Here is a 12489-nt window from a genome sequence, read left to right as displayed (position 1 = left end):
TGTGTGAAAATTTCATTATTGTTCATTATTGGGTTTGTTACAGATGTTTATTATTGTTGTACCTATTTTCTTGATAGATTTTAACTATTATATATATATATATATATATTTAGAAATGCTCTAATACAATTTAAATAAGAATGAGGGGAAACCAACCCTTCACCCTCTAAACAGGAAATTCAACACAAGTGCGAACAGCCGACTCGATTAATCACTTTACTGCTAAGATATGTTCGTAAAGATAACAGTTTTATTGTCGGTAGAGGTCCGGTCTTACCATATATTGGCCATTACATTAGGAACAGGTGTGTTTCATCGAATCCTCCAACCCCACTTGTTCTTTGTTGGGAGAAGAATATTTAACAAATATCCCCCTCCTCTACCTACCAGCCAACACCGTGGGAAGTCTGCATAAAGATATTTTGAAGTGTTCATCTTTTGAGAGAATTCATCAATTATTGACAGCGTCGTACGACAGGCCGACTATGTTGACGGCATTTGACGTGTCTCCGTCAATACAAAAATGGCGGCTGCCGTAGAGGAAGCTCTTCAGAGCAGTTGGTGAGAATCTCAGATTTTGAAACAACACTCTCCGAGACATTTTCCCCTGTCAAACATTTGTATTCCGTCCTCCGGACTGAATTATTTATCTATTAACAAAAGACGTGTTTTCTGTTTTAATCTGCTGCGTTAACTGAAAAACTAACACAAATGTTTTAGCGTAACTGGCCGTCGGCTAGCCTGCTAATAATTAGCAAAGGGGGTTGCATTGGATTTAGAGTAAATCCCACGAGACCGACCCAAATGAAAAAGGTGAATTGTTTATATGGTTTTACTGTGTATCTTTTTATTATTATATCTCATCGCTCACAATTTTACGGATTAAACACATTAGCTTGCAAGCTATCAATAAATAATGTAGCCAAAGAGTCGTTATTTGTTCATTAACAGCAATTCAGCAGTGACCAAATATTCACATTAGATGCCCTAGTTGGTTCTGAAGGTAGTTACTTGGCATTTGTACTACTTAAGTTTGTATAATAGATAGGTGATATGATATGCAAATTTGTATTATTTGTCATCTCTGTGGGAAATACTTAAACTGTCAGTCCATAGAAAGTGATTGCTGTTATCATTTTCCATTAGCAAATATTTTGAAGTTTCATTTGTATTTAAACTATATGTTATGTTTTAAATCCTATCAGCAACAGACTTACAAAGGTGTAAAAATTGTCATTGTCTTGTCATAAAGTAAATCCTTATAAGGCTGCCACCTACTGTAGGTCTAATGGTCAAATTTAGAGTCATTATATTAAAAGCAATTAAATGTTTAATCAAACAAATAAACTGTGAACTTATGAGCTTACTTTATATCTGTCTCATTCCCAAAATGTATAAAGAAAAAAAATGGTCACAAGTCGAACAATGTATTTCCCAGTATATTCTGTATTGGTTCATCACCTTAACGAAGAACTTCGTTCCAACTCTGTGGAAGATGTTGATCACAAGTCCTATATTTTTTAGGGATCAGGATCTTGCTGAGGCTCTGGACTCTGGTGGTTCTGACATGGAGACAGAAAGAGGAATGGTCCAGGTCCAGGATGACTCAGCTCAAGACAGGGCCAAAATGTGGAAGGTGTGCATCATCAATGGGTTTAGTACAATTGCACAACAGAAAGCCCACAATGGTAAAAGTGAAATATTTTCAGTGAACATTTATTTGAATACCAGTTTAGTACATTGTTATGATATGTGGGTGTGGATTTTTAGACAAAAGCCAAGAAACTGGGAAAACATGTGTCACATACACATCATAATAAGATTGTCATCTGCATGACACACCCCTATTAAAACCTTTGGCATGACCAGAACCACATACCTCTCATTTTAGTTGAATTATTAGTGGAAGTTTCTTATTTATTGTTAATTTATTATTATTATTATTATTATTTATTAGGTTGATTTAATAGGCTTTAATGTGCAATGGGCAAGAAAGGAGGTGTTCATGTTATTTTCTAGGAAATAATTTAATGGCCAAAAATGAATCAGTGCAATGAGTTACCATTTGAATTTGATACAATTATGAACCACACAAATAGTATCTCGTTTGTGCTGAAACTGCCAAAGATAATAGCACTAACATTGAATAAAAACATTTGGCGGTTACAAAATGCACATAACCTTTCTGTTCTGAAGCAGGTGCTTCACCATAATGTTCAGGTTGATTTTACAAGAAGTGTTTGAGGAGTGTGTTATGGGCTAGGAGAGAGTCCAATTGAGCAAAGTCAACATTTGACATTGAAAAACTATTGTTTGCTTTGCACTTGTGTTTGTTAAGAAGAAAACAATGGAGCCTCTATAAATAGCTGGATATCTATTAAACCAGGTTATTTTTTTCATCAGGTGATTTTGAATAATTTCCTTCCTGTATTTTAACATATAAAGCAGTATATCTTGCTCTTAAATGACTTGGCAAACCCTTGTGTTTCCAGCTGGTGAAATAGTTGGGCAAATTGAAAGCTGGGATGCATTTCATTGGTTTTAATTGCACAGTAATGTCAGAAATACATTTAGAATTTCAAGGTGCTGTTTGATGAATTGTATGAGGGAATCGGTAGCGGCAAAGAGATATGTTAGAATGGCGCAGGACACGTATGAGAGCTGCAATACAATGGTGAGATGTGATGCGATGCAGATGTGACAGTAGTTCAAGTTGGAGAGAGGATTGCATCAGGGATCCGCTCTGAGCCCCTTCTTATTCGCTATGGTGATGGGCAGGTTGACAGATGATGTTAGACAGGGATCTCCATGGACTATGATGCTTGCAGATAACGTTGAGATGTAATGAGAGTGGGAAATGATGGAGGTATGCCCTGGAAAGGAAAGGAATGAAGGTCAGTCACAGCAAGACAGAATGCATGTGTGAATGAGAGGGACCCAATTAGAATTGTGGGGTTACAGGGTGTTCAGATAAAGAAAGTGAAAGATTTTAAGGACTTAGGGGTAACAGACCAGAGCAACAGAGAATTTTGAAAAGAGCTTAAGAGATGTGTGCAAGCAGGTTGAAACAGGCAGACAAAAGTGTCTGGGGTAATTTGTGATTAAAGAGTATCAGCCAGACTGAAAAGAAAGATGTATAAGACAGCAGCAAGACCAGCAACACTGTCTGGTTGACAGACAGTGGCAATGTGGAAAAGACTCGAGGCAGAGCTGGAAGTAACAGCGATTAAAATGTTAAGGTTCTCTTTACGACGTGACAAGGATGGAAAGGATCAGGAATCAGTACATCAGAGACAGCACTTTCTATAATTTGAGATAAAATCAGAGAGGCCAGACTGAGATTGTTTGGACATGTACTGAGGGTAGGTGGTTAATTTATCGGCAGAACAATGGTGAGGTTAAAACTGCAAGGCAGGGGGGGTCAAGAGGATGTCTATAGAGGAGATTTGTGGATGTTGTTAAAGAGGACATTAAGTTAGTTGGTGTGGTAGAAGAGGATGCACAAGATAGAGTTTGATAGAGACAGATGATCTGCTGTGGCGGCCCTGGAAGGCAACAGCTGAAAGGAAGAGAATCAGAAATAAATTTTAATCTAAGTCAGGGACTAGTAGTCTCATCACAGAAGACAGTAATGACTGAACAGTTGAAGTCTTCATAGTCTGTTTATTATTGTCTATACTTTATGTCTCTTTTGTGACGTGTTTAAGAGTGTTTTGTTTGTTACAGATTTCCCTAAATGTGTCTGGCAAAGGAGACAGTCTTTCTCCCTGGGATGGTGTTCTTGATTTACCTGAACAGACGCTCATCCACAACCGTAGTCAGCAGTTAGTTGGTAAGTAAATGCATGTCCCATTAATTTTTTCTAATTTTTTTTTGAGTCTTCTTAAAAATTCGTCCTTGAGTCATAATCTTAAAATTGCAGTATATATACGGTACTTGGATAGTATACATACTATATAATTTTATTTTGAACTATGAGGTAGACACTTAGACTCACATATTTTATGTTATGTTTCGCTTTTTCAAACAAGCTTCCTAAGGTGTCAGTAAGCCTACAGTTAAAACTTGGCTGGCTTCACTCGAAGGTACAATAAACTAGTTTTTCGCTTGGGCACATATGACTAAAGATCCTTTTACACTGCCCAAGCAGTTTTGAATACTTGGAGATTGGCTTCAGATAATGGTGGGTTTCATGTTGTAGGTCACACCTATAATCAGCAGGAAATAATAAGGACAGGGAGATGCTTTTGGAAATCAGTCATCTCCTCTTTTCAGTCAAATGGTCCCGTACCAGAGAGAAATCCTTTGAAGTCTCACAAAAATGGTCTTTTAAGTGTTTAATTTTGTGATGACACCAATTTAGGTCTAAAATGTTAAGTTTTTTTTTTTCGTCAGCATACATTCCTCATTTGTCTTTTTTTTATTTTATTTAATGCAAATAGATTCATAGAGAAACTAACACTCTTTGCTGGGTTTTGTGTTTAGACCAACTGGAAGTGTCAGAGGAGGAGAGGGCTGCAATACTGTCTGATGTGGAGTCAGTCATCACGTTCTACTGCAAGTCTCGCAACATTAGCTTTACCCAGGAGCTGAGCTGGCCACACCTGCTGAAACCATTACTGGGACTTCAGCTTCCTCGCAGTGACCTCTACAACTGCTTTTATGCTGTCATGAACAAATACATCCCCAGGTGAGCCACCTGAGCTACTGCTGTAATCCTGTATTCTCCACCACTGCTAAATAAATTGTTAAAAACTTGAATTTTAGGGACTGTGTGGCAAATGGCCGCCCTTTCCACCTGTACAGACTACTGTTGCAATACCATGAGCCAGAGCTCTGCTCCTTCCTCGACACTAAAAAGATCACCCCTGACTCCTATGCCATCAACTGGGTTTGTTTGTATACTTTAATTTCTCATAGTAAGAGGTTATTTACATCAGTCAGAAATGTTGCTGTTGATACTATTGGCTGATATGACAAAATGTGATATTTTTCCTTCTTCACAGCTGGGCAGTCTATTTTCTAGTCACTGCCTCCCTGATGTAACTCAGACCTTGTGGGACTGCTACATCCAGCAGGCTGACCCCTTCCTTATCTTCTTCCTTATGCTTATCATACTCGTCAATGCCAAGTAGGCAGCAAGTGGTGGCAGCTACTCACAATTTTCTTTTTCTTTTTCTTATTTCAGTGTTTCAGAACACTGAAACCTGCATGTTAGTCTAATCTGTTGTCATTTGACTTTCCCCAGAGAGTCCATTCTTGAACAAGATGGGGACAGCAAAGAGGAGATTATCAGTAAGTTTGGCTTTTGACTAGTTGTCTCTATTCTACTCAATTTCATGCCCATTTTATGACTTAAGCAATGCATTCACTTCTTCAGAAATGCTTGAGGCATCTCCATCTCTCCTGGAGGCTGAAGACATTGAAGATCTGTTTTCTTTGGCCCAGTATTACCAGAGCAAGACCCCGTTGTCCCTTAGAAAGGTTGGGCTTAAGGAATGCATCCTGTTTTTTGATCAGGAATTGCCACTATGAATGTAACAATATCTGAAAACAATGTTGTATTTTTGCTCTTTCTGCACTACCAGATGAACCAAAATCTCTTTGGTAGCGGCCTGGTGGCTCTAAAAGAAGAGGATACAGACCTGAGTCAGGCCTTGTGTCTCCCTGTATCTGTCCCAGAAATCCTGCAAGCAAACCAGATGCAGCAGGTTAGCCAATCCTTGTCTGGCATCGGCTGCATCTTAACAGTTTCACCATTATCATGTCAAAAGATAAGGTAATGTGATGTAAAAATGAACTTATCTTTTTAGGATGGAGTCCGCTTTTTTGTTGTGGACTGTAGGCCTGCTGAGCAATACAATGCTGGGCACCTGTCCACTGCTTTTCACCTTGACTCTGATCTGGTGAGCACAGGATAACATTTTATATGTCAATATAAATGTCATGGTTCCCACACATTTCTTGACTACCAATAAATCAGTGAAACAGTTGGCTAATTTTGCATTTATAGAAACGCATGTAAAATGGAAGACATCTGAATCTCTCCAAAATTGTTTTACATTTACTAGAATCCACTAGACATGTATTTTGAAAAAATGCCCAAGAAATTCCCATTGTATTAAAATACATTGACAAAATTGTATTTAAAAAAGGGAAAATGGAGAAAAAGAAATTTTTTTTTTTTTTTTTTAATACAGTAAACCCTGAATTGGCGTAGTCATCAAGAGAAATTTGAGTGTTGTTTTAAACAATGTATGATTTCCCACAGATGCTCCAAAATCCATCTGAGTTTGCCCTCTCTGTCAAGTCCCTCTTGGAAGCTCAGAAACAGTCTTTGGAGTCAGGCTCCATTGCCAGTGGAGAACACTTATGTTTTATGGGCAGTGGGAGAGAGGAAGAAGACATGTACATGAACATGGTGCTTGCCCATTTCCTACAGGTAAAGCACTAGATACTAACTCTACATAAAAGAAAATGGTAATTGTGACCTGTTTTCTTTTTTCTTTCAATTAAACAAATGTGCCTTTGCTTACTGAATACTTTCCATTACAGAAAAACAAAGAATATGTCAGCATCGCTAAAGGGGGTTTTATGGGTGAGTGATATGGTGGATACGTCAGCAAATGTTCATAAATACAATTCGGATTTGTGTAAAAACTGAAAAATCTTGTGATCTCTATGATTCAGCCTTACAGCAGCATCTGGTGGACATGAATGTCGAGGGTCTTGACTCCTCATACGTCCACTGGATTGTCAGCACATCTGGGTCTCACAGCAGCTTGAGCTCTGCTGATGTATGTAGCAGCATAATTAAATGATCTCATCTAAAGGAGCAAGCCTCGGGTCTCTGTTGATCACATTCCTGAACTGCTATTCTTTGTGACATTGCAGGGAGATTCTCTGAGCAGCCCTGGTGACAGTAAAGGCGTCAAATCTTTAGTCAACAAAATGACATTTGCTCTGAAGTCCAGGTCTGTAAATGTAAAGGAGAAGATGATCAGCTTCATCGAGAATACCTCCGCCCCTGTAGACAGGTGAGCTCTTCTATACAAGGAAAAATCGCGCCAATTTCCCTCTTTAACTTACATGTTTTTTTCTAACCTTCTTGATGTTGAGCTTTGTCCCAATTCAGGATGTTTTCACACCTGAGCCTTTGGTTCTTTCTAAACAAACTGTGGAATATTTTCTGCCTTTGCCATTTTTTGAATGCTGAAGCAGCATTTTCACAGAAAGAAGATTTTTCTAGAAGACAGAATCTAGTCAATTTGTATGGCCATACAGTTTTTTTTTTTTTTACAGGAACAGGATAAATTAACTCACTTAATTTTTGTAGATTTATTATCAGTCGGACGTGTATGACACAAATGTGAATAGGCCAAAAGCCTGAGCCAATGAAATGTGGGTGTGATAACATCGTTAGCTTTATAGTTCACAGCTAATAAACATTTTCTGTACATCCAGACTAAATATTTATTGTTTACTTACACTCAAATAGTTGTAGTTTTGGCTAGAAATATATGTGCGTTTTTGCTTACTTTTAGTACTTCACAATTCTAATACACTGAAAAGTATTGAATTTAGTTTTCCAGCATTTTATTTTAATTTATGTCCACAATGCTTTTTGCCTTATTCCATGCTAGAATATCTTTCAATCTGCCCTGGCCAGAGAAGGTGATTCCCGATCGGTAAGACTCTCTCTGACCTCGAGGTGTTAGTTACCAGCATGTCCACTGGCTATAGAGCCGTGCCAGTCCCAGGATTGTAGGAGACTTCGCCTGTGTCACATTATCGCATGCCTTAGGATCCGTGCCTCTGCCACTCACTCTTCAAATAACTACTTGTTCTCCATGGGCAGACGACACAATGGTTTTCTTAAGATCTGTTTCCATGTTTTCACTAACACCACTGAAACTGCAAGGGACTCATTTTCACATCTGCAACTTGCTGAGGCTGTCAGCTCTTTCTACTCTGAATAGCAGACATTGAATGGAGAGCCTCAGTTGTTTGCTTAACAGTCTGCAATTCCATTTCATTATTGTTCAGTTAGATGGTAGCCAGGGCTATGCAAAGAAGTGGAATCCAAAAATAAAAAAACAAAGATTTTGGAGAAACAGCCCTGATTATCATGCAATGTCTTTTCTGTTAACAGCAAGGAGAAATGTTTTATGTTACATCTTTCCCAGAATTCAACAGAATTACTTTTTGCAGTAGTGAGTTTTTACATCAGATTATTTTTACCCTCAAGGTCTTCATGCCATCGCTGTTGTGCAGTTTTCTCTGTTTTATGTGTACAGTATTAAACTTCTCAATCACAGGTATTAATGTTTCAGTTATTACTTTCTCATTATTATGTCAGGCTCTAAATTGTATCATTGCTTTCTGCCATTAGACACGTGAGCAGCAGTGATCGTGTTGGCAAACCTTACCGGGGTGTAAAGCCTGTTTTCAGTATTGGGGATGAAGAGGAGTATGATACAGGTGAAGTTCTTCTGAAACCATTCAGAAAATAAAATATACGCAACAGTAACAATCAGTATTTTATTTATTGAAGAGGACCATTCAGAACCATATTGATGTATCTCCCCTACCACCTAACAACCCCCCCCCCCACCACCACAGATGAAATTGACAGCTCTTCCATGTCGGATGATGACAGGAAGGAAATTGTCAATGTCCAGACCTGGATAAACAAACCAGATGTAAAGCATCACATTCTCTGCAATGAGGTGAAGGAGACAGGTCATATGTTCCCAAGGTGAGTTATATATCTCAATATTGAAGATGTCATTTAAAGTTAATATATATAATAGCCACACAAATATTTATTTCAAGTAATACCACCAGTACACTACATTTTGTCTTTTCTTTTAAAACTCACATGTTGTAACATTGCATCAGAGGTTTCATATCCCAATAGCATTCCAGTTGAACCACTAAAACTAATAAAGTAGTTGTGATGTCCCTAATCATATCAAGAAGACTCTTCCTTTTGATAGAAATCAGATTTCAAAATTACTCATCCAAGCAGCCCCTTCTCTTGCAATTTTTTTATAAATCCATTTGATTAAGCAAACATGGTCTGTACAGAGGAAAGCCAAAGGTCTTAGTGAATTTCCAAGAATCCAAATGAAGTTATGTGTCAGTGCAGGAAGACTTAAACATCGCCAAAAGGCAACATTTGGTGCCTTCCTCACATGATTGTCTTGACCTATCCCCTTTAGTTATTTAAAAGATTTAATGGGACAAATTGTTTCAAAAAAGATTGTATGACTAACTCACTTTAAAATAAAAGAACAAAAAGCATTCAGAATGAATCAGAAATGACCTCTTCCCAACTCACCGCCTGATGCTCTGTCTTTCTTTTCAGTCACTTGTTGATTACAGCCACGCACATGTACTGTCTGCGGGAGATTGCCTCTAGGAAAGGCTTTGCGTATATTCAGTCAAGACAAGCGCTGAACTCTGTGGTGAAAATCACATCTAAGAAGAAGCACCCAGAGCTGATTACCTTCAAGTTTGGAAGCAACAACTCAGCTGGTGTGGAGATATCTGCAGTTGAAAGGTGCTTGAATAAAGACCCAGAATGTATCAGGAAAACGCTGTTTGATTAATATGATGGGATTTAACACCTCAAGCTCCTTAATTTAGCTTTGTTTTTTTAAAAAAAAAAAGAACACATTCATCTGAACCTTAAAGTACCATACAGCTGTATTAGTTATTTATCAATTATGTGGTAAAAAACATGAAAACATTAAGAGAAAGTCACCTCTGTCTTAACCTGCACAGCAAAATAAGAAGACCTGATCTTTCTCTGTTTCGGGTTAGATGCTTGCAAGTTACCTTAGCATAATGAACGGAGGTCAATGGAATCACTGTTTTTTTACCTCTGGGCAAAATGATCAAACTCATGCATCTGACAACTCCATCTCACTCATGCATCTGTTGTGACTTACGCATTCATTGCATTATGAATAATTTCATGTAATTTTAATATTCAGTGTGAATGCATATGGGATGTGGTTTGCATGTCAGTTACTCGAAGGTTTCACTGTGGAAATCATCATTGAATAGAGTATTTTGTGTCTATAATACAATTGATAGGATCCAAAAGTAACATCATGATGCCGATATTCTAATTTGGACTCAAACTCTTATTTTAAACACAGTTTCATTACTACTTCAAGAACATGGTTTTTCAGTATTTTTTCAACAGTTGCGGTGTTTTGTAATGTTACATAATTATTTGATAGCGTAAATGTTAGAATCAAGACTTCTTCATAACATTGCTTAAGGGTTTGTCATGGCCATTGCTCATTATGACGAGTTAACAAGAAGAAAGGAGAAGGATGTATATTAATAATATAATCATGTAAAAATAATGTTATGTATAGTCTGATATAGTCCCTTGTCATCAACGACATTCCAAAAGTTGGGGAGTAGATCAATGATTTTATTTTTTCCAATGAATGTCAGTGCTAACCCATCGAGAGATGCTTTGTTCAAATCAAAATGTCTTGTTCAATGTGCTTTTCCCTCTAAAATACCCTCTGTGTTCTTCTCAGGTATTTGATACCCAATGCCGGAGATGCTACAAAGGTCATCAAGCAGCAGATCATGAGAGTACTCGATGCTCTTGAGAGCTCATAAAGTGTGGCAGGGGTTGTAATGGGGCCTCATGACGGCCAGCCGTGTTACAAACTGTTAGAAGAGCCTCTGTCCCGAGTGAAAACTTCTCCCACTCTCCCTCGGCTGCCCTCTCCCCCGGACTGATCCAGTCCAGAGCTGATTGTTTCGCTCTGTGTCTGTTTTCCAGAAACCATTGGCTGGTTGCAGAACTATGGGACAGACATTGTGTGTTTAAATACTTAGGTCCCCTGGATTCATGCCACCATTCTCACACTAAGTTAAAAATGTTTAGTTTTTTTTTTGTCTTTGTTACTGGTAAGACAAGGATATCATAACAGTGCAATTCCTCTTTGAAAAATTCTTCTGGCCTTAATGTAGTGCACTGACTGACCAGCGGCAGTTATTATCAGTTTATTAAAGTCATTATGTCAGACGTTTTTTCTGTTGAGTGAAACTTCTCAATTCTGACCAGTGTGTTTTGTAATAAGCAGGGATTCAGCGCACTGCTATATCGTCTCTGAACTGCTGAAAATGGATTGAACAAGACATTGTTCTCGTAATGGAGTGAATCAGTTCAAAACGCAAGATGCACATCCCAATAAAGTAGTGCCAGCACATGGGGCAATTTTCTTTAAAACCTTTTGATAACCTGAAGTAATGATTATTTGAGGTTAATGATGATTTGTATATATTCTATACTGCTCTATATCAGCACAGACCTTTGCTATGTTGTTTTGAAAGCATTTCCTGATAGTTTGAATATGCAGTGAAACCAAGTGACTCCTCGACTAGCTTATGTGGTTTTAATTTCTCATTTTTTAGTCAGTGAGTCTTTTACAGAGGTTATACTCTTTTTTTGACATGAAACCATGAGTCAACCTCATCTCATAGCAAAGTGATGTAGCTTTATTTTAGAAGCATTCTTTATTGCTCCTCTGGACTGTAATACTGAAAGAGACCCCCCCCCCCCAAGTTTACAAGATAAATGTGTTTGCAAAAGGAAGTTTTTACCTGGAACTGTAGCCTCATGCGATTAACATCTGTTTGGAATGACAGTATAACAGTGTATGCTGTAACAAGGAATATGCTTTGCACAGCTTTAAAATGATAGTTGAAATATATTTATTATATATCTATAATTTAAATTTAGTCATGGTCATTACACTAATCAAAACTAAAAACAAAAATATTTAGAATGCCACTCTTGCCCGCTGTTACATGCCTGTAAGGTATGATACAGGTACAAGCAGTGGCAACATGGCACAAGATTTTTGCCAATTCTGCTTTATTCTCTTTTCTTGCTTCTTGGCTCACTTATCCTTGTGTGCTGATTTCTAGTTCTTTTTGACTGCCTGGGTATTAAGACTTTAGAAAAATGTCTTAACTGACAGGTCCTGGTGACTCTTCAGTCCAGAGGGGATTCACCCTTTTCATCCTGAAAATGTGAAGGGCCAAGAATGAATCTTGACCTTAACATTATTATACATTCACAGTATAATGTTGGCAACTAAAACAAAAACTTGAATTCAAAGATGCAAAAACTGGTGTTTCTTCATTCCAGTCTTTCATAACATTCCTCTTGTCCATGCGTTTGGTTGGAATTTTGTAATATTTCTCAGTTTTCTTTTGCCAGAAACAACATAAATTGGGCGTCTTAACATACTGTAAATTCACTGGCAGAGGATGTCACCACTAATTGAAAAGTGAAAATATCCAAGTGTAATTTGCACCTTACTGTATTGCTATTATTTTCTAAATGTTTGTTTTTAATAAATGGAAATTATTTGACTGCACCTGCACTCGTTCATACACTGCACATTCATAGCCATATAAATGGGGCTGAGTGTCACATATGTTTTT

The 12489-nt window shown here is 37.8% G+C and overlaps 1 protein-coding gene across 4 annotated transcripts; it reads left to right on the top strand.

Moving 5' to 3' along the window:
- The first annotated feature begins 523 nt into the window (after positions 1-523).
- On the top strand, positions 524-11244 carry tbc1d23 (TBC1 domain family, member 23). Of its 4 annotated transcripts, none has more exons than XM_086161890.1 (19): positions 524-561; positions 1525-1636; positions 3727-3832; positions 4486-4690; positions 4768-4891; positions 5007-5131; positions 5249-5295; positions 5381-5484; positions 5589-5711; positions 5814-5906; positions 6272-6442; positions 6556-6598; positions 6691-6797; positions 6895-7037; positions 7644-7688; positions 8393-8481; positions 8623-8758; positions 9371-9565; positions 10566-11244. In XM_086161890.1, the coding sequence occupies exons 1-19, from the start codon at positions 524-526 to the stop codon at positions 10648-10650; spliced, it is 2091 nt and encodes a 696-aa protein (XP_086018016.1). In that variant the 3' UTR covers positions 10651-11244. The 4 variants fall into 4 exon arrangements, with proteins under 4 accessions (XP_086018016.1, XP_086018018.1, XP_086018019.1 ...); XM_086161893.1 differs by having other exon boundaries at positions 527-561; positions 1525-1688; XM_086161894.1 differs by lacking the exon at positions 524-561 and adding an exon at positions 779-813.
- The last annotated feature ends 1245 nt before the right edge of the window (positions 11245-12489 follow it).

Source organism: Fistularia commersonii, chromosome 16 (genome assembly GCF_037954325.1).
Source record: "Fistularia commersonii isolate RoL2024-O1a breed Wild chromosome 16, RoL_Fcom_v1.0, whole genome shotgun sequence".
Classification (NCBI taxonomy): domain Eukaryota; kingdom Metazoa; phylum Chordata; class Actinopteri; order Syngnathiformes; family Fistulariidae; genus Fistularia; species Fistularia commersonii.
This window is presented reverse-complemented; position numbering and strand designations above follow the sequence as displayed.

Bases quoted from the DNA above. Each gene is read 5' to 3' on its own strand.
- tbc1d23 (XM_086161890.1), top strand. From the start codon at position 524: ATGGCGGCTGCCGTAGAGGAAGCTCTTCAGAGCAGTTG. The intron at 4,892-5,006 runs GTTTGTTTGTAT...CCTTCTTCACAG, and splicing joins ACTCCTATGCCATCAACTGG to CTGGGCAGTCTATTTTCTAG. The intron at 8,482-8,622 runs GTGAAGTTCTTC...CCACCACCACAG, and splicing joins TGAAGAGGAGTATGATACAG to ATGAAATTGACAGCTCTTCC.